The sequence below is a fragment of the Lacerta agilis genome, chromosome 3 (genome assembly GCF_009819535.1).
Source record: "Lacerta agilis isolate rLacAgi1 chromosome 3, rLacAgi1.pri, whole genome shotgun sequence".
Taxonomy (NCBI): Eukaryota; Metazoa; Chordata; class Lepidosauria; order Squamata; family Lacertidae; genus Lacerta; species Lacerta agilis.
In genome coordinates, this window is record NC_046314.1 from 66,700,607 (window position 1) to 66,728,462 (window position 27,856).

The 27,856-nt window shown below is 41.8% G+C and overlaps 1 protein-coding gene across 1 annotated transcript in view; it reads left to right on the plus strand.

The window, feature by feature from the left end:
* Nucleotides 1-270: 270 nt before the first annotated feature.
* FNDC1 (fibronectin type III domain containing 1) overlaps nucleotides 271-27,856 on the plus strand; it is a 53,612-nt gene continuing 26,026 nt past the window's right edge. Inside the window, exons 1-11 of the mRNA XM_033144101.1 lie at nucleotides 271-476; nucleotides 3,133-3,250; nucleotides 4,624-4,811; nucleotides 5,944-6,051; nucleotides 10,250-10,438; nucleotides 11,816-14,779; nucleotides 15,779-15,897; nucleotides 15,995-16,106; nucleotides 16,774-17,145; nucleotides 21,435-21,500; nucleotides 24,308-24,454. Of these exons, the coding sequence (XP_032999992.1) occupies nucleotides 422-476; nucleotides 3,133-3,250; nucleotides 4,624-4,811; nucleotides 5,944-6,051; nucleotides 10,250-10,438; nucleotides 11,816-14,779; nucleotides 15,779-15,897; nucleotides 15,995-16,106; nucleotides 16,774-17,145; nucleotides 21,435-21,500; nucleotides 24,308-24,454 (4,438 nt within the window). The 5' untranslated portion in view covers nucleotides 271-421. The remainder of the gene's footprint in view (nucleotides 477-3,132; nucleotides 3,251-4,623; nucleotides 4,812-5,943; nucleotides 6,052-10,249; nucleotides 10,439-11,815; nucleotides 14,780-15,778; nucleotides 15,898-15,994; nucleotides 16,107-16,773; nucleotides 17,146-21,434; nucleotides 21,501-24,307; nucleotides 24,455-27,856) is intronic.

A 27,856-nucleotide genomic window follows, 5' to 3' on the forward strand; every position in this document is an offset into this window, starting at 1 on the left:
CTGCAGCCTCCCTGGGAGTGGTGTAGAATCAGGAAGCTCCACCTCACCCTTAAAGTGATGAATTGATTATTTATCCCCCTTGCACCACTACTTCATTTCTCTGGCCTTATTTCAGATTCACCATTTATCAAACTTGTCTGCTCAACGAATAAATCGTGAAGGTAAAAAGGGAAAAAGTACCTCCTTTGTTAAGTAGTTAACACATGAAGGGCACTTAAGAGTAACTCTTGATTTGTGTGTTTGTGTGTTTTTACGTTTTTTTGAAGAGAAGGAAGTGCCAAGCAGACCTTTAAGAGTGCGTGGCCGACCATCATCAGGTGACAGGGCGTTTGTTCGGTTGAGGCCGCCGCATTCTTCAGGTTCAAGGAGCCTACGTAGATATCCAGGTTACCTCTTGGGATATGGAGAGAGCAGCAGAAAGATGAGTTATAAGCCATTGCCAAAAGAAGAAAGAAGTCACGAGGTTAAAAGATTAGGTAAGTCAAGGCCAAAGTTTATTTCGCATAAAATAATGTTTGGCACTTTGGTTTGGGATGATGAAGCATTGGGTTGGGTTCAACTAACCGGGCACCCTAGCGCAAGCCATTGCAAGGGCATTCAATAGTGCAATAGGGTTCCCCCCCCCCCCGGTGCCATTCCCTGTGCCACTCTAGAGGGTCAGGAGAATGCCCAGAACAGTGCACATTGGGGTGTGGGTGTGTTCTGCTGGGCAAGTGGAAACGTCTGTGCTGATTCCTTCTCCCGAGTAATTTGGTTCAGTGGGTTAATTCACTCATTAGAACAGATTCCTGAAAGTGTCTAATACACTTATATCTAGAATTTGACTGCATGTGTTATGATCTGCTATGTAAGCAGTTATAGGTGTTTAATTAAACAAAAGGAAATTCTTGACCAGGATGAAAAAGGCAATGGCTTGTATCCAACTAAGTTCTCCTCAAAGTTGACCCATTGAAATTAATGAGCCTAAATTCATCATGCACATTACTTTCACTGGGTCCACTCTGAGTATGACTATTATTATGTTATTATGTTGAATTACTCAAGCTAAGTTGCAGTAACTTCATAGAAGAGGTAGCTTATAATTTTTGTAATGTTTCAGCTAAATTGAGCATTAGCAAGCCAAGTGTTACTCCATTTCCAACAGTTTAGTGGAGATAAAACTTGGCAACAGTATTGGAACTGGTAGGTTTCATTGGTTTAATTGACCCAAGCTTCAGTTAATTAGTCAGAGGGGTCCAATTTCAAATATTAGGGGTCAATTTTAAGCAAAAGAGCTTCAAATTAAGGGCAAACTTGAACTTCGTTTAAGCCTCATTTGGTTCTGATGTTACATACTCCACATCTTTAGAAGTTTTGTGTGCCACATTTTAAGAAAAGCACCAACAAACTGCTCACTGAATCGCCAGACAAAGAGAAGACAGAATCATAGAATTGTAGAGTTGGAAGGGACTGCGAGGATCATCTAGTCCAACCCCCCAATGTGGGCTTCAAACCCATGACTCTGAGATTAAGTATCTCATGTTCTTCGAACTGAGCTATCCCAACCAACAGAAGTTATCAAAATTTGTCAGATGGGTTTGCATAGCCCCTTGGTTAGTGTTTCCATATGAGGTAAAATGTAGAGGAATTTCAGAGTAGAACAGCTGAGGAATTTCCCACAGGAAAGTGTACAGGTGATTCCTCTTTGAGAGAATTGCATGTGAGGTGTGGCATTATGATTCACTACACGCTTCATGACTGCTACTTCATACTCAAACTGAGACTCAGAAGAGAAGCTGGTTTAATTTCCGTGTAAACAGCGCAGGAAATCCAGCTGTAACTTGTTAGCTCAAGACAGAACAATGGCAAATGAAGTCACCCTGAGTTGAGGTGGGAAGAGCAACTGGTGGGAAATTAAGCTTAGAGGCTCTTGTCCAAGTTCTAACCTCAAGATGGCTGTGCTGCCAGTCCGCCAATGCATGTAGGAATACGCAGAGCAAGGTGCAGGAGGTTGCCTTGAAGGAAGGAAATGACAATCAGCTTAATCTTAAAAAGCAAAACTTATATTGGCTGCAGTATAGGCAATGCAGATGTCATGGAATAATCTTATCTTCATGTGGTACAGTCTTAAACTATCTGATCTAATTTGTCCCCGGGGAAAAGAGATGAAATCCTAGTTACTTAGTGATGAATTGGGAACAGGTGGTGCAAGATAGGAAGCAGAGATTTTGGTTTTAGCTGGTTGACTTGTATAGTGTTGGTGTGTGTTGAGTAGTTCATACTGGCTTCAGCCCATGGCCCTGGTCACAGGGAATTGTGCCACATCCGTGGGTGGCTATGGAAACTAAAGAAGGCTGGCGTGGAACTATCATTCAATATTTTTAAAGAAGAAACCTGCTAGGATTCACAGTTAGTTAGATACTGTGCCCTCTACCAGTCTTGCAGCCTGTTCCCAGATGTGTGCAGGCTAGTTGGGTTCACTCAGGAGTCCAATAACATCTGGAGGGCCACAGGCTTCTCCATCCCTGCTTTACTGCATTTTAAGATTGATACTGACATTGCGTGGCATCGACATTGCTCTGGAGCCGACTGAGGACTCCCAGGTAAGTTCCACCCTCTATTGTGTGTGCAGGGCGTTCCTAACCCTACCTGGTCAACTCCCCTGGCAACACCTCCCTAGCTGGGATTGGTTAACTGTCTGAGGTTAGTCGGGAACCTTCAGGTATCCAGCTTGGGGAGGCGAAGCCAATCTGACTTGCCGGGGATCGTGTAGGGTCAGGGGGCTGCGCGTGACCACGCAAAAAGCGCCCCCCCATTTGAAGTGGGGAGCGGTCATTTCTAATTTAGGGTTTGAAAACAAAAACAAATTAATCACAGTATTCTATATTTTTGAGACTATGCCTGCTATCAATTACTGGTATTTAACTCCAGCCATTTGAGCTACTGATCATGGTTTACTAACATGAGTAGCCAGCCTTTAAGTGGCCATAATAGTAAAGAAAGAACGTCCTGATAGAGGCCTCCCGTCTGAGGTTGAGTGGGCTAAGGGGCTAATCTGGATGTACTGTAGTTCTGGTGCAATAAGAGGCCAGTGCTAATGATGGCGATGTCCAGATTTCTCATTACTGACTCACTGTTGTGGTTGTATTTCAGAAGAGGATGAGCTGGAGGAGACAAAAGACATCGCTGTTCGTGTAATGTCTTCTCAGTCTGTGCTTGTTACCTGGACAGATCCCATCTATGAGAAACAGAAGAAGCCTGTCTCCTCTAGGTACTAGACATTCTTTTGTTTGCATCTAGATATGCCAGAGGTGTTCCAAGTCCAACCTGTATGAAGCTACTGAAATGTGGCATGGTCGGGGGATAACTTCGGGATAAAATAAAGCGAGTGGTTTCATACCTTCCTTTGCACATGAGTAATAAGGCTGACCAGCATGTCTGGCACATCTTGGTGGGTATCTGACCTCAACTATCTGCAGTGTACTGCCTAGCAAACTGGTGTCCATTTTCATTGCAGATAAGGTGTGAAAAGTATTGTTGTAGATGGTCATGCCTTCATTTTCCAGAAGTGGTGTTGTTTTTCTTCTATTAGGATTGTTTTTAATTCAGCACATGAAATAGATGAGGACGGGGGGGGGGGGGGGGAGAGAGAGAGAGAGAGAGAGAGAGAGAGAGAGAGAGAGAGAGAGAGAGAGAGATAAAACGCCTTATGAAAGTTGCCTTACCGAATGCTGGCTCCATATTGGGGGTTCCCTAGGTATGTTTGCCACACCAAGGGCCCTTTTCTTCAGTGCCCATTTACTCAGGAGTGGCTTGCTTGGTAGGGCAGAGTCGTAGCTCTAGGGACAAGACAGCAGCAATGCCAGGATTTGGCCAGCACTCCTGTGGAGTCAGTCTGTCACTCCCACTGGTGCACCTGCAACAGCTCTGATCTTGCTACCACCACACCCCTCCCAGTGATGCTGCTGCTGGGAGGCTATTGCTCTGGCTTTGCCCTACTCTTGCATTTCCATTTGGAAGCATTTTTTTTCAAACACCTCTTGCTGGAGCATTGAGCAAATGCAGTGAAACTTAATTGGAGCTGCTTGTGCAAGCTATAACAGAAGCACGAGAACCATCAGGGTTGCCCTATTTTAAAAAGTAAATATCTGGACACAAAAGTTGTTGAGCTTTCTTGGGCAATGTTTTGATCTTTTGGGGGAGGCAGGGGGCAAAGTTGCTGAGCTTTATTGGCAAAATTACAAAAAAGGACATTTTTGTGGTATTTTTCAGGAAGACCAACAAAAACGACACTGCCGGCATAGTTGTTGCCATATGTCCAGATTTTCCCAGTCATTTTGCCGTTTTCCGCCCGGACACTGCTTCTGACTGCGGTATTCTGGATATGTCTGGGAAATTCCAGACACTATGATTTAGTGTAGAAGATCATGTGGCACATGATTAATTTTAATGGCACTCCTGTGTTTGAGGAAATGTGATCATGGCCTTATTATCTTGACTCAGAATTGCTATGTCCTCCCAAACATTTATCTTGTATTTCTGGTGAATATAGTCCAATGGACTTGTGATGAGCTGAACAGTTAAATTGTGCTTTCTATCTTGTGACTGTGGTTAACAACGCATTCTTCCGTGTTTTATTCCAAGGCAGTACACTGTCCGTTATCGAGAGAAAGGGGAATCAGCGAGGTGGGATTACAAACAAATACCCAACAGAAGGGTGTTGGTAGATAAACTGATTCCAGACACCATGTATGAATTTGCAGTTCGAATCTCGCAGGGAGGAAGGGAAGGCAAGTGGAGTGCCTCAGTTTATCAGAGAACCCCAGAAGCTGGTATGTATTATATTTAAGAATGTGATTTATACGAGTTAATTGCTTGGGGTTGGATCTGCGACTACTTGGGGTTGCTTTACACAGAATTCTACATCGTTCAAGATCTCATTTCTTAGTGACTCAGCAATTGATTACCCAACCGAAAAGAATTGTGTTTGAGGGGCCATAGACGATGTTCCACCATATGGGCACATGCTGCCCAGACAGATTTCATGGGAGGAATTCAATGTGTTCCATCAGCACAAGTCTTTCAGCTTGACTGATGGAACAATCCCCCCTCTTTTCCCATTGTGCACTGTTCTGGGAGTTCTCCTGACACCCCCCCCCCCGAGCCAATTTGGGGATGGCCATGAGGGAGCGCAGGGGGAGGGAAAGGGGAAAGCCCCATTGTACAAGTGGAAGTCATTGCATGCAGCTTCCACTGATGGGACTCGTCAGGTGAATCCTGCCACAATCATATTGCTCCCCTCTCTTCTACTGTAATATCTAATAGCACATATCTCATACTGTGATGTCACACCATTCTTTGTTTCTGTCCCCAACTCACGCTACATCATTGCCCCTTAGAAGTGGCTCAGAAAATGTGGAAACTTCATAGCATGGGCAAGTTTTAACAGGCATAATAGAGAATGAGGAGTAGTTAAATGCACTTCTACTATTTTGGGTGAAAGGTGTACATTTTACTGTGATGTCTCGTTTGGTCCCTAAACTCACATGAACATTTGTGTATGGTGGTGTCAGTGCCATACACACAAGTAAGAAAAAGAGGCTGGTTTCGTTCGGGTTCTTTTAGTCCCATCTTTGTTTCCTCCAGTTGCTGTTGGACTCCAGCTCCCATCATCCCTGACCATGGAACATCCTGACTCAGGGATCATGGAGTCCAACAACACCTGGAGGGAACCAGGTTGGGGAAGGCTGCTTTAGTCCATTTTTTTAGTCCAAAGTGTTTTGCAGAATCTGGAATTTCAACAACAACAACAACAACATAGCTGATAAAAATGTGGATGCTTTCAAATTGCTTCAGGTGGCACCTATTTCTTTTCAAATGCCTGGATTCCACCGCCCAACTCCATTGCTTATTTTCACTATTCCTTCCCCTCTTTTTCTTTTTGGTCTGTTGTATATGTCACAGCTCCCACTGGTGCTCCAGAAAACCTGAATGTTTGGCCAATCAAAGGCAAAACAGCAACTGTTGCTGCTACCTGGGATGCTCTTCCAGAGAGTGAAGGAAAAGTGAAAGGTAGGTGGCAACCACATAGAAATTACTGTATGTATAGCAGAACAACTGTAAATCACCTTGAAATTAATCTGAAAGGCAATTAACACGTTAACAAACTAACACGAGATGTTCTAAACTCCAGCTGAGGTAGAGCTGCTGAGCAAAGATGAAGGAAACCACATATTCAATCCTGAAAATCCAGTGGCTATAATGTACTCAGCTTCTGTTTGTGGCTTGAAAATCCTCTGCTCTAGGTCCAGGGCTGGGGGATCTGTGGCTCTCCATATCTTCTTCCTGACAGTAAGAGCTGTTCAACAGTGGAATTTGATGCCAAGGAGTGTGATGGAGTCTCCTCCTTTGGAGGTCTTTAAGCAGAGGCTTGACAGCCATCTGTCAGGAATGCTTTGATGGTGTTTCCTGCTTGGCAGGGGGTTGGACTGGATGGCCCTTGTGGTCTCTTCCAACTCTATGATTCTATGATTCTTGAACTCTGACTCCCATCAACCACAGCCAGAATTGCCAAGGGTCAATGTTGATTGGGTTATAGTCCAACAACATCTAGAAGGCTGCTGGTTCTCTAGCCCTGTTCTAGGTAATATGCTCTTATTGCCTGGTGGTCTGCTGGCAGACTGAAATGTCTTAGGTTGTTCATAGTGCTGGGAACAAACAGAGGGCTTTCAGCTGTGGAACATTTTGACCTTGACTCCTGAGCACTCAGCTACACCACAGAATCTAAAGTGGCCTGGTAGAGTTTCCTTCTCCCCCATGGATTTTAGTTTTGTGAGGGACCAATAAGAGAGAATTCCCGTAACTTTCGTTGAGCCATAATCCCTCGGATTTTCTTTGACCGCTTGATTCTCTTTGCTACCTTTGTTCAAGACATTTCTAGCCATCAGCATGATCTATGGGCAAGTTCCAAATTCTACAGCATAACCCCACATAGAGGGGAAGGTTGTGCAGACAGACCAGCATGGAAACATGGTGTGAGTCAAGAATGCTGGACTGGACTGGACTATACAGGGTAGTGAAAGCAGCCACAAGAGAGGTCTATTTTTAATTTGCACAGATACTCTGACTCCTTCTGTTAACATTAGATGAATTTTGTTCATCTGTTCAAATATTGCCTATTTTGGAAGAACACGTGCCCCGTGTAGCTATTGCTGGCAAGCCGTGGTATTATGTGTCTTGTAAACGGCTGGTAGAGTCTATTTTTTTCAAAGATAGTATTATCCACTTGTCTTTATTTTGAATTTTCTGTTGTTTTGAGTTGTCACCATAGGCGCCTCTTTTTATATATAAAGCAAATTCTGAATACAGCAGCTCATGCAAAGCAATTGCTCCACTTTTGGTACTGCAGAAAAGGGACTGATGCTGTGGGATCAAGAATTCAGAGTTAAATTCTGCAGAGGAGGCATTTTTACACAGCAAATCAGTTGTGGAGTGGAGGGGTTCATGTGATTTTTTTTTAAAATTTTAAAAAGTCTTTATTGAAAATAATATCAAAACATACAAATCAAACATACAAATCAAAAACAAGCAAATAAAACATAACAAAACACCACAAAACAAATTAAAAAACCATTCAATATTCCTAACAAACATCCTAACAAACAAAAAACCAAAAAACTGATAAATCAAACAAACCAAACCATACATACATTCAACACTCATTCCTGTCCACATCTTAAGACTTCCACTTGTCGTCGTCTCGGGTTATTTCGTTAAATCATATCATTACTGCTTTCCATTACCACTAAACCAATATATATATGTTAAAATTAATATATCATATATCCTTCTTTCTTGTGTATCAGTACGGATTATTAGATATGGTTCCAGGTCTTTAAAGTGGGGCACTATTTTTTCATATATTCACCAAATTTCTCCCAACTTTGACAAAATTTGATTGCTACTTCCTCTAATTAATTCCGTTAATTTGGCCAAATCTAAATAACTAAATAATTTCTCCTGCCACTCTCTAATATTTGGAATCTCTTGTTTTTTCCAATGCATAGCAATTAATAATCTTGCCGCAGCGATTGTGTCAAGGAAGAGTTTCCCATCCTCTTTCTTTATTCCTTTGTCCAATATCCCTAATAAAAAAGCTTCTGCATTTTTTCTTGATATTATATTTCAATATTTTTTTAATTTCCTCAAAAACCTGATTCCAGAAAATTTTGATTTCTCACAGTGCCACCACATATGTATGAATGTCCTTGTCTCCTTTCCGCACCTCCAACATAGATTATCTTTAGTTTTATACATTTTATGTAATTTGACCGGAGTGATATACCATTTATAAAACATTTTAATCATATTTTCTTTGATCTCCTCTGAAGCCGTAAATTTCCAGTAATACTTCCACAATTTTTCCCATTGTTTTAACTGTATAGTTTTCCCCAAATCAATTGCCCAATTAATCATTGTCTCCTTCACCATTTCATCTTTAACTTCCCATCCATGTGATCTTTCTTTGGGGTGAATGTAGAGTTGGGGGAGGGCATTAATGACTCTTACAAACTGATTGATTCAATTTGCATCTAAAGGGAAATATGTCAAATTTTCACTTTCCAAAATATGGGAACCAAAATACAGTAATCTTTTGAAATTCACACATCTCTTAATTTTGCAGTTCTGTTCTCCAGCAAACTAACATTTACAAAAATGCATATATTAGGGAGGGTGTATAACAATTAATACATAGGTGAAAATAACATACAAAAACAAATTCTATTAGAAAAATGGTTTGCTTGCAAAAATGTGTACGTTACTCAAAACTGCATACAGAAATGCGTTTATTCTAAGAAATTCTCATCAAAATGCTGATGAAATTTCATGAGGATTAAAAACAAACACAAATAGTGGCAGAAACCTGGAGAATTTAAGATTGGAAAAATGAGAAACGGAAAGAATCAAAACTGACATATCCTTCCATCCTTGCTAGTGTGAAGCCAAACTCCAAAGTGAAGCAGTGTGAGCACAAACACCAGATGAGTCAAGTGGCAACAGAAAGGAATGGAACAGAGAGGAAAAATACTGTCCTAACCTACTTATTCCCTTCCTTCTCCAGTTAGCTTTGTCTCTTCTCATTGATTCCTGATCTGAAGCCCTGCTGCTTCCCATGCTGTTGAGGAAGTGCCAATGTCTTGTGTCAGTTGTGCCCCAGTTTCTGAGAGGGATGATGCTGGCATGAGGAGGAGCCAGCAGCTATGGTGTGGGCTGCTCTCATGTTGCCTATAGTTTTTTGGGGGTTTTTTTGCCTTACCTTGGCAGTGCAGAAAGGAGCACATCTTCATTGCTATTGGCACTGGGTTGTATCCAGTGAAGTCATCTCATCTGCACACTGACTTCTGCTTGCAAAACAGAACTTCTCTTCCCTCTCCTCTTCCTCCCTACCTTCTGCAAATCTGCTTCAGAGGGTTGGTGGAACCCCTACAACAGATTTGGGGGCTGGCGCACAAGGAAGGAAGAGGAAAGAGAAGTTCTGTTTTGCAAGCAGAAGTACTTGTGTGAATGGGATGACTTCGTTGGATACAACACATAATTTTAAAAGGTAATAGCAATATCTAAATGCAACTCTAAAAATGACATGGAGCCGTTCTTGGTTATCTTTACATTTAGGGCTGGTTGAGGTGTAAGGTTCTAAGATATCAAATGATTGACACTTCAAGCAATAGCTGGAAGAGTTAAGAGTCAACATCTGGCTTAAACCTTCCCATGCTTGATGGCATATGATGTTGAACCTACCTGGGGAAGGTGGGCATGGTTCATTGAAAGTGGCATGGCAGGCCAACCTCAGAGGCTTGGCAAGCCTATCTAAGCCCATGGGCCATAGGGCTAGCAGTATTAATATATAGCCATGGGCTATGTGCCTTTTATCAACTCTTATTTTTTATAAGCAGCTGGTTCACTGTGTTATTTGCAAAATCTTATGATGTCCAAGGTAGAGGCGGTAATATAAATGATAAATAGTGAGTGAGAGAGTTGGGTATTTAGTTAAATATATTTGGACATTTGCAACTATAAAGGCTGACGGAATGTTTGCTCAACTTACTATGTATATGATGTCTTTCATGCCCCAGCTGTTGACTTGACGTGCATTGCCAGTGTATTAATTTTAGTAATGCACGTTCTAATTCATCCTACCCATACAGTCTATCCGCTGGAAACAGGATTGTTTTCAGTTTCCTCCTTCCAACCGTCTGCCAAATCATTTCAGAATACATTCTCTCATACGCCCCCGCTCTCAAGCCCTTCGGAGCAAAGTCCATTTCCTACCCGGGAGATACAACATCCGCCCTAGTGGAAGATCTGCAGCCTGGGGAGCGCTATATTTTCAAAATTCGCGCCGCAAACAGGAGGGGCCAAGGGCCTCAGTCTAAAGCCTTCAGTGTTGTGATGCCAGCAAGTAAGTATGATGTTGTCACAGTTCAACCAGCCAATTTCCTCTTTGCTATTTTGCCCTATCTTCCATTAAAAACCATTGGATCGCTCTGGAGTGGTGCCTTTTCTTTTCAATGGTTCTTTAGTATATGGCTGAGCATTTTGTTTCAGGTGTATGCAGGGGGAAACAGTTTCTCCCCCGCCCCACCTTGTTTGGGGGGACACTAAGACATTTAATTCTTAGGCATGAGCATCTGCTGGGTTTGGAGTTAGAGTAAAGGGAGTAGCATCTGTCCCAGATCCTGCATCTGTAGAGACCATAGCTGTAGATGTTTGGGGGTCTTTCCCCCCCTTCCAAAATGTACATAAAGCAACTTGCTAATTTCTCATTAATAATAGAGAGATGGACCATGTAAACATTCTACAAGTTGGCTAAGGTATATTAGATTTCAGTGTAGAAACGAACATTCTCATCAGAATTCTACAGTTGCATTTAGAGTACAATCCTGTGTTGGTGGCTGGTTAGGATGGTGCATAGTCGCCTCTACATTGGCCTCCATTGGCAGAGAGGAGTGCTGCCAAATTGGAAGGTGGGGTAGCTCCACCCATGGAGGCCCTAGCTTTGGCCAGCTAGGTAGGAAGCTACCACTGCTGTTTCTTCAACTGTATATAAGCCCTGCAGATTCTGTGAGGGGACTAGCCTGGTGCTGGCATAACAATTTTAAAGTATTCTGTGTGTGTGTTTGTGCACGTGTGTGTGTGTGTGCGCGCATGCGCTTCCAAATCTGTTGAATATTTGAAATGGCCATTTACCAAGACAGAGGTCCACCTCACTCATTATTGTGTATTGCCTGGCAGTGTCTCTCCAGGCACCGAGCCACAGTCTTTGCACCCTGGCTGGCTTGAGATTGCAGGACTTGGGATGTGGTGGTTGATTGAGAACCTCACTGCTTCCTTGTTTGAATTGTTCTGTTTGTCTCTGAGACAGATAGATTTGATCCACAATGGCATTTAGTTTTTGGCATGCAGTGGCATTTAATTTTTGACATTTCACAACTGATTCCTGCAACAAGCAAAACAAATGAAAAAGCTTACAAGTCTTAGGCTGTCACATTTCAAATTAAAAATTTGTCTTAAAATGCAACCTCATAACTTCACATTTCAAATTGTCCATTTTTGACTATTTATGAATATTCATTACTGTGTTTATTCCATGGCTATGTGAATGAGAACCGTAGATTAAGGACAAGGGCTTTGAATCACCCCAATTTAAAACATGGTTTGGGATTGCTGCCAGAATGTTTCATTAGGCAAGCTATTTTCATTTTCTTTTAATAACAGTTGGTTACTTTTATAGATGTTTAATCTCCTTCCCTCCCCCTGCCCCTCTCTTCTGTTGTAGCCAATATAGGTGAATCAAATATTGATCAACAAACAAATATTGAAGCGGATTTGGAACCGGAAGCATCTAAGAATTCTTCACCTTCTTCCTCTGTTCACACCTCTTCTGCCTCATCACCGTCCTCTTCCTCTAAGCAAACTATGGGTCATTCATCCACTTTTCTTGGTGGCAGAGATTCAAAAAGTTCTGCTTCTGACTTAAAGAATAAACTCCTAGCTGGGAGCAGAGTCCCTACCAAGTCTCAGGTGTCTTCTAGAAAGGGAGCAGAGCTAGAAACCGATTCTCTCTCCAGAGAAGACACTGCTGACCACAATCACTCCAAAGAAGCTGCAACAGTGCAGCCACAAAATCAGGATGTTAAGAGCAGTGTGAAGCCACACTCCCCAATTAAACCTCCACACCCTGTCATTTCCTCAGGTAAAACACCTCATAGGTCACGCACACCTGTAAGAACAGGGCAGGCAAGCACTGATAAGCATCGGGGCAGCTCTAAACTACCTTCTTCCCATGAAGTCACACTGGATATTCTGCCGGTTGATAATGAAAGTAATGATCAAGTTGACAGTGCAGAGGAAAAACCGAAACCTCCAGATGTTAAGCATTCAGTTTCACATTCAAATCAGCAGCCATCTGGATCTCGGAAGGTAGTTCAGAATCATCCCACAAAACCATTCCTTCCTTCTGTATCATCTGCAGCCACAAATTCTCAAAGTCATTCATACCATCCCTCTTATAAACTAGTTCCCCCTGATACCAGTGATGCTTTTGACGCTGATAAAAGCAAAGAAACAGAAAAGAGAGAGCAAAGACCAGGTTCTAGGCTCTCTTCTCCTCAGGGCAGTTCATCTGCATCTGTGCAAACGAGGCCTCTCCTGCACTCTAACCGCCATGTGCCACGAGATCCGAGAGTTTCTGCGGTTGCTGCTGCTGCTACTCATACTTTACCTCACTCACATAGCTCATCTGCTAAACGTAAGGCTGAGGGAAAAGAAGGTTCTGATGCTAATAATGGTGAAAACGATGAAGGAGAAGATGAAGAGAACAGAAGAAGGCCATCTTCTAGATTCAGTTCTAGGTCCTCTTCAAGTTTGTCTGCATCTGAACGCTTTAATTTGTTCAAATATAGATCAGCCCTTACTGCCAACAGATTTGCCAACAAAGGCAGTAATATGTATGGTACCAGGACTCCACCCCCCAAAAGCCCCTCTACTACACAGTCCTCAAATGTTCAACCTCAGTCCAGTTTACGTTTGGCATCAGGCAGTAATCACAGGTCCAATTTCAATAAAGACAAAGAACTGGAGGATGAAGATGAAAGTCCTCTGCCTTCAACTCTTCCTGATGCTTATTCACCATCCTTTTCTAAACAATCTTCTTCAATGGACTATACCAAAAGGAGGAGTTCTCTGGCTGAATCTAAGAATCATCACAGAGTTATACAAGAAAACCATAGCAAAGAACGGGAAGCTACAGATACAGATTCTTCACTTAAAGTTCAACACTCTGATGCTGTGTCTTCAGTGTCTAACCAATCTCCTTCATTAAGCAGAACAAACCATCATTCTGGTGTTTCTTCTCAGTTAACAAATGGCCATAGTTCAAGGTCCAGAGGCTCATCTCCATCTTCTGATTCTTTATTAAGGAAATCCATGGAAAAGTCAGTTCCTTTACAGCCTCCTGCATCTAAATATCAACCTGACTATCTTGAGAGTAAAGATACATCTCCTAAGTCGAAGCAAGCCTCACCTTTGTCTAAAAAACCATTAATGGGAAGGTCTCATGCTTTATCCCGTAAAACTCTTCATCCAGAAACCAGCTATTCCTCAAAAGCATCAACTGATCAGTCGCAACATTCAAGAAGCCACCTTACACTATCATCCCACCAGAGTAATGAAAAACTAGAAGACAGAGATTATGACAGTTTGGAGGGAAACTATTATAAAGAGGCAAGTGATAAAGAGGAACAGAAGGGTTCTTATTCAATACCTGCCAAAGAAGTCTCTCCTTCTAGGACAATATCTCAGGGAAGGACCAGCTCTCTTTCAAAGCATTCTGAGTCTCAGACCAGTAAATCTGGGCAAAGATCTCCAAGTCAGCGAGAGTCTTTAACCTCCTCCAGAGGTTTAGGTCTGTCACCAGGAAAACATACTGGGTCAAAGATTATTGCATCTAGTGAAGATATACCTGATGCATATAAATTGCCTGCATCTCCCCATCAATCCAAATCCATTCAGCCAGCATCTACCTCCAACAGAGACATAGACAAAGAAACTTCTTTATTTTCAAAATCATCCTCAACTTCTCTGAGACAAACTCATCCTTCAGTGCCCCGTTATCCATCTGGCTCCAGAGTCCCTACCAGGACAGCATCTCAGACAGACAAAAAATATGGACTCCTGCAGCCTGCCCCAACAAAAGTTGAACTTTCTCCCAAAATGTCATCCTCTAAAACACATCAGTTGATAAACAGTGATGATGATTATGAGGATTATGACCAGTCAGAAGTGGAGGAAAATCCAACATCTCCAGCAGCAAAGTGGTTATCTTCTTCGGTTTCTAGGGGCAGTCAAAACCTAAATAACAATGTTGCTGGTGATAAAAGTAAAACACCAAGCCTTGCATTGCCCCCCAAAGCAAAATTTGCTGATGAGGAAGTGTACAAACAAGATGAGGAGGAGGAACAGGAACAGCCCACTTCTAAAACATCGAACACTGCATTGAGTAGATCTACTGCTTTAACTTCCAGGTCTTCCCAGGCTTCTAACAAACTGAATACATTGCCTAAAGTGAACTTGGCTTCACCACGTTCCTCTGGTTCTACTTCTGGATCTTCTCATCTTCATCCCAGTCACTCTGCTTCTCCAACACATTCTTCATCCTCAGTGTCCTCCAATCAACGAACACAAAACTCAAGGTTATCCAACCCTTCTCAACGACAGCAACTTAGGCTTCCTAACAGGCAAGGTAATGCATTGGTGGTGCTTGTATTAATGCTTGTTAACTGGCTGTTCCTCCCATCCTAACCCTTTTGTGGAGAAAATGTGATATTATAAGATGCTCCCAAATGTGGTGTTTTGAGATCCCATCAGTGGAAATTGTTTTGTTCTGAAACTGTCTATCAGTTCACCTACTTTGCTAAGGGCCTCTTTAATTCCTTGCCTCATTTTGGCCCATCCCCAAATCTCACTGCTCCCAGCTGGCCATTTCTCTCATAATGTCTCACTAGTGTGTCCTAATTCACTATTTCTGCAGAAGATTATTCAATTCAAACCTAATATTAGGTAGACCTGACCACTAGTGGGTGAGTATTCAGAGACTTTCATAGTTTTTTATTTATTTATTCAGGGTATGTCCTGATAGGTCAACTGAATTTTATTCCTTAAATTGATTTATTATTTGTCACACAAATCCTGTATATTTAGCTCGTATGTAGAATTTTGATGAAAAACAGACAAAAAACATCCGCGGGTGAAATCTACTATGACATATGAATATCCCATGCCAAAATATAATGTGTAAAGAAGCCCATAGTAAAATCGTAGTGGTCCCTAATGTCAGAACATAAAAATCACAAATCTGTACCAGTGTGTTTGACATATATCCAGTTTATTCCCACTGAATGTAATTGGGCTCGTATAGTTTAATCAGTGTATGTATGCTAACTATTAGAAACACTGCAAGCTGCTTTTTTAACATGCATCCCAATGGAATACCTGCATTATTTCATAAATGAATATATTGTACAAGTATGTATATAAAATACATTTATATGTTAACATATGTTTTATTAAACAGCTTTGGGGTTTTATAGTTTTATAGTTTTTTATAGTTTCATAGCATACCAATTTTATTAAATTAATAAATATTGTGTTATTATAAATATTTGGAACTATAATTTCACTGAATGGACAGAGTATAGACAAAGTAATGGATAATGCATGCGTTGTGTTGTATATATTTCAGGAAATGGTGGCAGACCCAATCTAACCACAAAACCAGATCAAAATAATAAAGTAGTCCCTGGTACTAACGGAAAGCGAAATGGACAGAAAATAATAAATGGTCCACAAGGAATAAAGTGGGTAGGGTGACCTTATTTGAAAATACAAAATACTTTTAAAGATTTAACGTTATATTATTTCATGTTGGAGAGCCTTTCAATCTACACATTGCTTTTAGATTGTAGATCTTGACCGAGGGCTGGTGCTGAATGTTGAAGGAAGGTACCTCCAAGATTCCCAGGGAAAACCTCTCAGAGTGAAATTAGGAGGAGATGGCCGGACTATTGTTGGTAAGCAGCAATATGAACATGGGGCGGCATATGGGTTATTCAGAGTATGGGTTCTTGTAACACAGGAGGGGAGACCTGTGGCTCTGCAGATGTCACTGGGCTTCAAACCCCCTCATTATCCATGACCATTGACTATACTGGCCAGGACTGCTGGGGGTTCAACAACATTTGAAAGGCTGCACCTTCCCTACCCCTGTTCTACTGAGTTACTTGATACTTTTTCTATCTGATGAGCTGAATAGAGCCCATTGGCATAGCAATCTATACAATACAAAGCTATGAAAAAGATGGGAAATTGTGTGTGTGTGTTTGATATTCTCTAGATAGCAATGCAGCATGCCTATGAATATCATTTGCTGGGAACTGCAGGTGGGGAGAGTGCTGCTGCATTCAGGTCGTGTTTGTGGGCTTCCTATGAGAATATGGTTTGCCCATGTGAGAACAAGATGTTGGACAAAAGGGGCCTTTGGCCCGATTCAGCAAGTCTCTTCTTAAGTTACAGGGCGGCCCCTACATCTTGCTAGCTTTGTTGCAACAGAAGTATGTACCTATTCTTCCTAACAATCCCTCTGCCCCCTCCGCAAGTAGTCCCTCAAAGGCCACGAAGTAAAACTTCATGGTATTAACTGTATCTGAAGTCAATTTTTGTCTTATTTTGTTCTTTTAGATTCCAAAGGAGCTCCTGTCGTAAGCCCAGATGGTTTGCCGTTGTTTGGGCATGGGAGATTTAGCAAACCTGTAGCAAATGCACAAGATAAACCAATCATCAGCCTAGGAGGGAAGCCACTGATAGGCCTTGAAATGGTTAAAAAAACAACCACTCCTTCCACAACAACAACAACAACAACAACAACAACTGTGAGGACAACTACTGCCACTACTACTACCACTCCTGAACCTACCACTCCTGAACCAACAACTACTGAGCCACCAACTGAGAAACCACAGCCTACCTGCCCGCCTGGGACTTACGCAGAGTATGATGAGGAAGGGAATATTGCATTAGGATTTGACGGTCTGCCTGAATGCAATTCTGAAGGTACTAACTTTTATGCTAGTTTATGTGTATATGTATGTGGCTGTGCAGCAACTGTTGCACTGGGGGTCAGGGGAGGTATTTATTTTAAATAGTTCCAGTAGCAGTGCAGACAGGTAAGATTTGGGTGACAGGTACCTCATATGAACACTGGCCATGGATGAAGCAACAAACCAAGATGTGCCCCCTCCCATTTCCTTCCGGTTTCTGTTGTGATGAATCACCGTGTTGCTTGAATTAGTAGAGATGGAAGAATATTGCATGCCATCCTTTGAAACCAGGAGGAGAAGCACATCCTGGTCTTTAGTTGTGTAAAACTAAATCTCATCCCTAATGAGGTGGGTATGCCAAAATGTTGGCTGCTTTGTTGATAAGACATTAGGGTCATGGTTCCCAACATGGGGCACATGCCCTACAGGGGGGCAATTTGAGAATGAGTTATTAACAGTGAATGGCCTTTTAGGCTTCCTCCACGTGAATAGTAGTTCACTTTTTGAATAATTAGAATTATATGTCATGGAGGGCATCAGGATTTTAGAGATGCTTAGGTGGGGCATGGGCAAAAAAAGGGTTGGGAACCACTGCATTAGGTACAGACTTGACCCATGCAATGCATTTATCGTATAGAACAGGGAAGGAGAGCCTATGGTTGTAAGATGTTTTTGGACTACAGCTCCCATTATCCCTGACCAATGCTGGTTGAAGCTGATGGTTGTTGGAGTCCAACAGCATCTGGAGGGCCATGGATTCCCCAGGCCTGATATTGAGGTCAGCACCGTCTGCCTTATACCATATCCCTGCTGCTGCCATCATGGAGCCCACAATTTACAATGTGGTAAAATGGTAAGAAGTTTGGTGAATCCCATTTGTTGCCAAGGGGAGTGGGGAGAAGTGTGGTAAAATTTAGCAAGTCAGTACAGGTGACTGATTTACCAAGTGGTCACTTGGTCATTTCTAGTGTTGCTAATCTAGTTTTGACTGTTTTTGTACTATGCACTGAAATTTTATTTTTGTAAATCACTTTGAGACTTCAAGGGAAATGACTAATGAATCAAATCAATGATTGTAAAGATGCACTATGGTAGGTTAACCATTCCATAAATATCAAGGCAGTCAGGACATTGAATGTGTATTATCTTGTCACCATCCGTAATATATATATCCATTCAAATTTCAACACCTTCACCATGGAACACCACATCATGAAATGGCTTTCTGCATTTAGCTGGATAATAAAATACTCTAAAGGATTTACTTATAAAAATGGCCACTAAATGGATTTAGTATCAAGGAACAACAGCAGGATTAGGATGGAGCACTTGGGGTAACAAAGAAGAGGTTAGAAAGAAATGAATGAGCAGCTGACCATGAACCTGAAAGAGGAAGCAGAATCTCAGCAAGAAAAACAAGAAGGAAATGACCCCCCCCCCTTCAAATTTGTACTAGGTGAGTAATCTCTGTTTGAGGGTGTTTTAAAAATGAATAGATCTGAATGAAATTACTATTGTTCATTAGTACTATTGTTCATTAGCACTCAAAGAATCATGGGAACCAGGGCCGTCTTACCCATAGGCACTAGGGATGCGGGGCACCCAAGCCCTATTCCGCTCAGAGAGCTACAATTCCCACAGTGGCTTAACAAGCAATTCCTCTTCTCCAGGAACTAAATAACAGCCAACTGTCCAGCACCATGGGATACCTTAGTATTTCAAATGTAGTGCTTCGCATGAGCCCTTGTACACATTGTATCTGAACCAAACCAAGTTATAGTAAATACCTTTGTGATTTTCTCTGCACATTGCAATATTATTATAAAATTGAATTGTTGATTTTTGTCTTATTTTAGTTTGTTGGAATTTAATTTTTTTACATGTTTTGTATTCTGGTGTATATTGGTGCGTGTGGAGAGCTGCTTTTGGCACAGTTCACTGTGCAAACATGGCATACAGTATAAATAAACTAAAACCGAAACTTAAATGAAATTTAAATCAGTAGTCGCTGCCACTGCCTTTGTAGCTGGAGTCAGTCAGAGCCCCATTTTCTCAGGCCAGGTGGGAATGAGCAAGACAGAAAACAGGGACCAGGTCATACAGGACTCGTAGCTAAATGTTATCCAAGTCTATGCCATTATTTTCTCTCTCTTGTTTGTGTCCCTGATCTCAAGCCCCATGCGAGCTCTGAGGCATATATGGAGCTCCAATATCAGTGAGGGTCTTTCCACATATACTGCATTTTTAGAGTCTGCTCTGTGGAACACAATGTTTGTGTAAGTGCACATATGTGATCAGAGCTGCTCCTCAAACCATAATTAATGAATAAGCGTGCAAAGACTTCTTGCTTTGGATATGTACATGCTTAGGGGGATATCTGCCTAAGTAATATTTTGGAATTTGATTTCTCTCTCTGTGTGTATTCTTTTCAGCTACCACTTCTCCAGCTGGTCTGGCCCTAGCATTGCTAACCACACAATATCATTTATGGAGTAAAGCAAATCTATTGAGGGACTGATGCTCTGCAAAATAAACAGCTGTCCCTGTTCAGAAGTCCAAGATTTCAAGGGCTCTCTTTCCTGTAATTCAGATGGAAGTGTGGAAAAACAGAATGCTGCTTGAGCTATTTTTGCTTCTTACACACTGAAACACCTGAGCAGTGTAGCAATGCACCTGGAGTGTTATGAACATTTCCATGAAAGATAAATGTACAAGCTCTGCTGAACTTAGGCTGGCTGGTTGACAAAAGCAATAATGGAGAGAGCATTGCAAAAAAGATCACTACTCAACAACCACATCTGAAGATGGATGGAGTCTTACATTACGTATATTGCTACCAAATGTAGTAAAAATTAGCCTGCTAAGAAAGTTCCAGAATGTTCTCTCAGGATGGAAAAACAAAGCAACATACTCAATAGAACACACTGTTATTTCTCAGGAATCCGATCTATTGACATGTTTCCAAACAGGCTAAGAAAATGTGGTGTGAAAAATGCTGCTGTGGGTTCTACTAACCCTTTGGTCCAATTTCCTGCTCAGGATTTATAAAGATGACTTTACCAGATATGATTCTGTTTTATAGTCAGAGGATACACGAGGAGCCCAAGCTTATGTGGCACTGAAACTCCAGACGGCTCAACTTCTTTGAGGAACTTTAGTCAACAAAGCCATTAAATGCCACTTTTATAACTGCTGCTATCACATTACTGGAAAATATAGGCCTATAAACTTGAAGAACAGTAATAATCATGAAAGTATTAAAGGACCAGTCTTTTCATATTTCCTGCATATCTGAGCTTCAGTAATTTGCTGGCTGTGTTAATTTTTCTTTTTTCTTTTTTTTAAAAGATGCTTGGTAAAGCTAGTGTTTTTCTCAATTAGCTTTGTTCAGTGCATTCAAAATCCACTGGATTGATGCCCAATAGACTTTCTGTAAGCTTGTGGTGGTGGGGGGGGGGTAAGTGAGTGGATGGATGTACTGTCAGAGGACAAGCATCAAGTGAAAATGATGTGGTTAATATGCTCTTAAGCAGAAATGCTGGCAACACTTTTGTAGAATAATGAACCATTTTTCTGTTACTCCCTGCTCCCCAGGGTTTGCTTTGACATGGAAACAACAGTTACATTAATTAAACTGCTTTTGAAATATATAAAATGTAAGGGCAGAACCAGGAGGGAAAAAAGATTGGTTATGCTTCAGAAACAATGCTATTACTCAGATATCGTTTACATCTGCTTGTTTGCTACTGAAAATTGAACTTGATCAGCCAGGCATTATAACCATTTGCTTTACCATGAATCAAATTTATATTAACATTTTTTAGTAGTGGATTAGAGTCTGTTTTATGAAGACTTGCCATAAATAAGTAATACAAGGTTTTTAAAATGTATTATGATAACACTGGGTAGAAAAATATATGGCAAATATTACTAGGCTATTATAGTCAGAGGTTTAAATATAATCGTTTGCACGGCTGCAGAATGGTATCTGTAATTAATGTTTTAAAGGAAGGCATACATTTAACAATAATCTACCGGTATATGTAAAAGCCCCAGTGCCCAACATTCTGTCACTTTCTAACATGACCAAGGGACAGAATATACCAGAATAGAACTATGCAGATAGGAGCAAGCTTGCTCATGAGCATAGCTCCATTACTAGCTCCCATACAAGTGATTATCTGTCATCCATTTGTATCCGGGGGGGGGGGGGGAGCTTTGCACTGGGTGCACTGTTGTTAGGAAATATCTAGGGCAAAGGGGAACCTGCTTCATCATTCCAATGTCTTCTTCTTTCCATAGATACATTCTCAGGGCTTGATGCAGATGTGACGGGAACTACAGAGTCATATGTGATATATGATGGAGGTACTGATTAATTGTAAAAGTCCTTTTCTGAAAAGCTTTGGATCCCTTTCTTTTCTGCACTGTGATCTGATAGCCTAGAGCCAACACTTAGGTCTAAATACATCTGAACAAGAAATTGTAGCTTACTGTTCTATTTTTAGTACTCTCGGGCTCTCAGAACAACAGCAACAACATCTTATTATTATTATTATTATTATTATTATTATTATTATTATTATTATTATACTGGCCTTCATCAGTAGATCTCACAACATAAAAATACAAGATAAAAAACACAAAATACATAATAAAAAAGAATAAAAACAAACCAATAATTCCCCCTCCCACAACACATTTAAAAGGGTATTGGATGGATGTCAATCAGCCAAAGGCCTGGTTGAAGAGAGGAATGTTTTGCCTGGCGCCTAAAGGTGTATAATGAAGGCACCAGCCAAACCTCCCTGGGGAAAGCATGCAACAAATGGGGAGCCACTGCAGAAAAGGCCTGTTCTCATGTTGCCACTCTCCAGACCTCTCATGGAGGATGCACATGATGAAGGTCCTCAGAAGATGATCTCAGGGTCTGGGTAGGTTCATATGGGAAAAGATGGTCCTAGAGGTATTGGGGTCCTGAGCCATTTAAGGTTTTATAGGTCAAAACCAGCACTTTGAATTGGTCTCAGAAACTAATTGGCAGCCAGTGCAGTTGGGCCAGGATTGGTGGAATGTGTTCAAATCGTCTTGCCCTGGTGAGCACCATCAGAAGTGATGGTGGCAGGTCCACTTGTGTAATGAGGAGCTTTTATTTAAAAACAAACAAACCTGAAATTGATTGATGGATTTCATGTTGAAACAAGGATCTGCTCTGATTATGTAGAAAGGGCTGGGCTTATTCCAACAGCAAAAGGAATGCATGACTGAGGGTTACTGAAGTCTATCTCCATCCATGGCTTTACTCTTCTGTAACCTTGTGTACAAGTGCTTTTCTTTCAACCCAGCTCACTTCATATATTAGAGCTTGGCCAAAGAGGAAAGGGAGGCAGGGAGACAGACAAACTGCAAGAAAGTAAGTAAGTCTTAGGCTTGGGGGGGTAGCAGGTGGGTAGTTTAGTTAGCTAGCTAATTCATTGGATTTCTGAATTGCTACCCACAACAGACAGTCCTGAAGCGATTTAAAAGAATTGCTGTCAACATTTGACCTACATCTTCTTTCTGCATAAGTGGGAAAGATCCAGGTGTTTTTTTAAAAAAAATAAAAAAATCTGATCTTCTGATTTGTCTGTTTCTCAGTTTAGTCTTGTTTACCAAATCCTAGTGCTTTCAGAGTTTTTGTAGTAGGTATTCAGTTAAATATTGCCAAATAGAGGGCATGCATCACCCAAAGTAAGTGTGAAAAAGACACACATTTGCGTAAAGTGTGCATATACTAACATTTAGAAGTACTATAATATGAATAAAAATGCAGCACATCTCACCACAAGACTATAGCCACGTGACCCATGTGTTGTCCACATGCTAAATGTGGATGGGCAACTTCAAGGCTCCTTTTCTCCCTTTGACTGGGGAGGCCTCATGCAGAGGATGTCTTCAAATAGAGGACTGCCCTCCGTAAAGTAGGGCACATGGTCACCCTGTTTCAGAAGAGTATCCTTTGGCATGACCCAATTTTATTTATTTCATTGCAATGTATGTACACTGCCTTCCTCCCCACGAGAACAACATTTGAAGTCACTAACAGCAAGTGCTTAAGACAAGCTATTCAAAGAAGCTCAAAGGAAAAAGTGGATTAAGAGACGCAAAACAAAGCAGCAGGAATGTAATGTTGCCAATAAAGCAAGTCACCACAAATTAAAACAGTCCCAGCTGCCCAGCTCCCAAACCTGAGCAGACACAACTTGGGCAGAATGAGAAAGGAAATGCCAAAAGCCCCGGTACGGTACATAGGACAGCCTTTGTTTAGCATCTAAAGGAAAATAGAGAGGGGGCCTGGGTAGGGAGGCAGCAGAAACTTGATTCATTTCACATACGCGGACCCAGTCGCAGTGCCATTCTCCCCCTGCTGATAACTAGATAACTAGACTCAGGCAAACACTGCACTGCAGAAGCCATGCACAGCTGACCTTTTATGTGTTGCTGTCTGGCTTGGCATGGCAGTGGGCAGTGGCCGGCCAGCAAGAAATTCCCTCACAACTTGGGTCTTGATTGGCTTACAGTGGTACCTCGGGTTACGTACTTAATTGGTTCCAGGTTGCCGTTCATAACCCGAAAAAGTACGTAACCTGAAAACCGCGGTCTGTGCATGCGCTGAAAAACACTTCCGGGTTACCGGAGTACGTAATCCAAAAACACGTAACCCGAAATGGACTTAGCCCGAGGTACGACTGTACTGTGCAGGAAGTCACGCCCCCCCCATGACTGTACTGGCAGTGGGGACAGTGGAGGGAAATCTCCACCAGCCAGTGACCATGTGCCTTCCAGCTGCTGGGAAGGAGGCGGAGAGCAAGGGTCTGCAACTGACACCCGCCAGGAAAGTGGTGAGTGCCTGTTACAGGAGAACCTACCTGCCTTGCACTTTTGGAAACAATATGCGAACTGAAACACAGCTAGCCTTCACAATTGGCTCTTCTCCAAATTTTGCAGCGCAGTTCTCCAGCCAAGGGTGCATAAAAGTCCATATATTAGTGTAAACAAGATTAACATGCATTATATTAGGGGGAAATGCTTTGCAAAAATAATCAAATAATACAAACATGTATGTTGGGAAAAATTCACTGAGGAATTTTCAAAAGGATGTTCCTTTGACGCTCCTCATCCTCTTTCTTATCTAGATTATGAGCTTTTTGAAACCACTTTGGCACCCACAACCACCACAACCACTGCCACGACCACCACCACAGAAGCACTGCCCGAGTTCAGCGTGGTGGGCTCGGATCCTCTGTTAGAATATGACGCTGCGGGAAAGAGGCGTTTCACTGGTAAGTTTTAAACTTGCATCTTGCAAGTACAATGGATTAAGTAGTAGTATGCTGGCAACCCAATTCTTAGATGTCTCCTCTGAAGAAAGTCCTGTTGAGTTCATTGGGGCTTACTCTCAGGTAAGCACACACTGAAATGCATCCTGATTCTCCACTGTGTTCGAGCCCACTGGCGGAGGAAGAGGGGGGCGGGGGAGCGTACCGCTCCCGGCAGCGCGATTCTGCTGGGGTGCCATCGCGGCTGCCCCCTGCCCACACTGGGCGCGCCACACCCCCGGGACGTGCGCCAGCCACACCCCCGCCTGCTCTCCCCCCCCCCGGTGCCGGAGCATGAAGCTCTGCCACTGTTTGAGCCATACCATTCCAGATAAAAGGAAGACGTGGTTCACACATGGTCATTTGTGATTTTCTTCTCCGCATACAATGTCTTCAGGACCAGGGTGGGAAAAGACCTGTGTGAAGCGCAGCATGCCCTGAATGTGCCGTGTCAGCATTTGCCACCCTGATGTTCTCCAGAAGCTTTGGACTATAACTGAACTGGGTATGATGGGGGTAGTATTTCAAAACAGCTGGAGGGTACCAGATTGGCAAAGGCTGCCCTATGCTGTGTGCAGCTGCTATCATTGATGCAGAATCTCCCAATTGGCACAGTATTTGCTGTGTGTGATGCTAGGATGCTTGCTGTGTAGTATAAATCTGGTGGCAAGTTTGATCCCGTGACTAGAGCCATGTTTACAGAAGTCTGGCCCGCACTCTACGTTCTTATTGTTGAGCATGTAGAGGAGCCATAGCTAAAACTCACTTGTTTGGGTATTCTCAAACTGAGATATTCTCCTAGCGTAATGGGGTGTTCTCCTTGGAGGAGTTATTTATGTCTGTTCTTGTAGTGCTCTACTAATGTTTATAGAGTAGCCTTCCCCAATCAGGTGCCCTCCAGATGTTGTTGGACTACAACTCCCATCATCCCATCAGCCCTGCTTGCGGAATGGTTTAGAGAATGGCAGGCTATTTTATATCAAGTTTGTGGAATAGTCCTGGGATTCCACTATACTTCCTATGGAGAGAGCCATTCCTTGCGTTGTGTGTCAGCTAACCCGAGTTTGCCATTTAACTGTACCCTCAGTAGGGAGTTGCAGTCAATCATGACTTTTTTTATTAATGTTAACTCACAAAAAAACCCCCAAAAGGCATCTTTCTTTTGAGAACGAGAAAGTACACAACACAAACAGACACAAGGCTAAAGTACTACTGGAAGGATTTTTTTATTTTTTATTTTGTTTTTACAAAACATTGTTAATGAAGTGATCAGTAAGATTCGAAGAATCACGTGTTATCATGTTACTACTGTATCCTATGTTGTCATTAAGCAATGTGTTTTAGGAGGGAAGTGGCAATGAGTTATTTATTGCTTAGGATCTAGTAGCTAAATTATGGAAGCAGTCCCCCTTCTCAAAAGATAAGCAACCCCTCAGTTAAAGAACCGTTGAGGGGGGAAAGACACATTATGTTCACAAGCAGACTGACACGTGGTAAAAGATTATGATGACGATTAACCTTTGTTTATAAGGGTGTTGCTCTCACCCCTTGATCATTTGGTCAGTATGCCAAATTCTAACACTACTTGGAAGAGAAATCAGCTGAAGAAATGCTGCCTTTAAGAAGAAGGAAACACACAATGCAGAATATTTATTCCTGAATGGTCCAAATAGCAACACTTAAGTTAGAAATAGTGAGTGTGTGCATGTGTGCATGTTCCCACATTCTGATAGTGAAATATTTTCCTAAAATCAATATTCACCCCAGATGCAAATGCAGAAACTACTGACTTATAGGAAAGGTGATGGTCTATGCAGAAATAAAGGTATGAATGATTCTCAGTCCTACATTTGCACTTCACCAGGCAAGTCATTTCCCCTCTTTTGAAACTGATTCAGCTTCATCTGGACTTAAATAGGTTTTATTGCTACACTTCTGCTCCAAAGTCAACCTTCCTGGAAGGGAGAAGTTGGAAAGTAATGAACTGAGTTTCATTAGATTTTCTTAACAGAAAGCAAACCATACTCATAAAAGAGAGAGAGAACAAACATAGAGTCAGAGATATTAAGTGTATGACACTCTGCGTCTTGGTGTAATTGCAAACATCTGGTCCCCTGTTGTTTGAAATGATGTGTATTTGTTTCATTAAAGTTTGCTACATAATGTGGAATGAAGCACTCCTTAGGCTTATAAGGAAAAGCCCTTTTTAAGGTGGGGGAGGGGAGAGAAATCTTAAAATTTTGCAACAGTGGTCAGGACAAATCTTATCTCCGGGTTAAAAGTCCCATTGTACAAAAAGGAAAGGGGAGTAGCACCAAAAGTAGCTGAAGAAACAAAGAAGGAAGTAAACATTGGGGTGACAAATGTTATAGATAGGCTTTGAAGTGTTGGTCCTCCTCAAACTGATGACAGACATTCTGCAGCCCCTGATTCTTCCCAACAGTTGTGATTGATGAGGGCCCTGCAGGGACAATGATGTAAAATGTCCACCCCAGAGTCCTTAGATGTCATTTGGCAAAGTTAGTGACCTAATTAGTAATATATATATATATATATATCTAGAGAGAGAGAGAGAGAGAGAGAGTCATAAAATGGTTTTATACCAGTCAAGACTTTGACTAGCTGTTCAGCTAATCTCTTTTGAGCAGTTGACTGGCCTCCTTCTCGTCTCCTGGACAGGGTTTCTCAGTCATTTGGGAATAGAGAGCCCTTGGAGTGTCTAAAGATAAATACATGACACATTCTGGAAAATAGCTCCCTGGAGGGCATGAAATCTAACAAGATAAACTAAGAACATTGCTCTTATATAAACATTTCAAGGCATTTAAGGGGAGAAAGAGGAAAAAATTACCCATCTAGCAAAATCTGTAAACTGTCGCTGAATAAACATTTCCAGTGACTACAGTAAAACATCTTTCAACTTGAAGATGACCTTTGAGGGAATAAATGTGCCTATTAATTCCTGAGCAACGTTGGAGTGTTGTTATAAAATAGAAATACAATTTATAGATTGTATGCCAAATGTTCATTCACAAGTTGTTGTTTTTTGAGAGGAGAGACATTAATAGGCTTTGAGGGGGGCCAATATGGTTCTTCCCCCATACCAGCTTGTGTTCCTTTTCTCCCTCTCTCTTTTTAGTGTGGCTAATGTCTGTTTTCTACCATTGTTTCCCCTGACTACTGCATTTTCAGTGCCATTTTAAGCCCTCCTTTCCTTGAAATGATCCCAACCAATCAGGAAGTGTAGCGGTGTTACTGAATGCAGACAAAGCTGAGGTGGAGCAAAGCCAGTGCACCCTACGGAGGTCACTTGGCTGATCCAAATGATACAGGAACAGGTTGCTTATCCTCTAAGTTAGCAGGCCA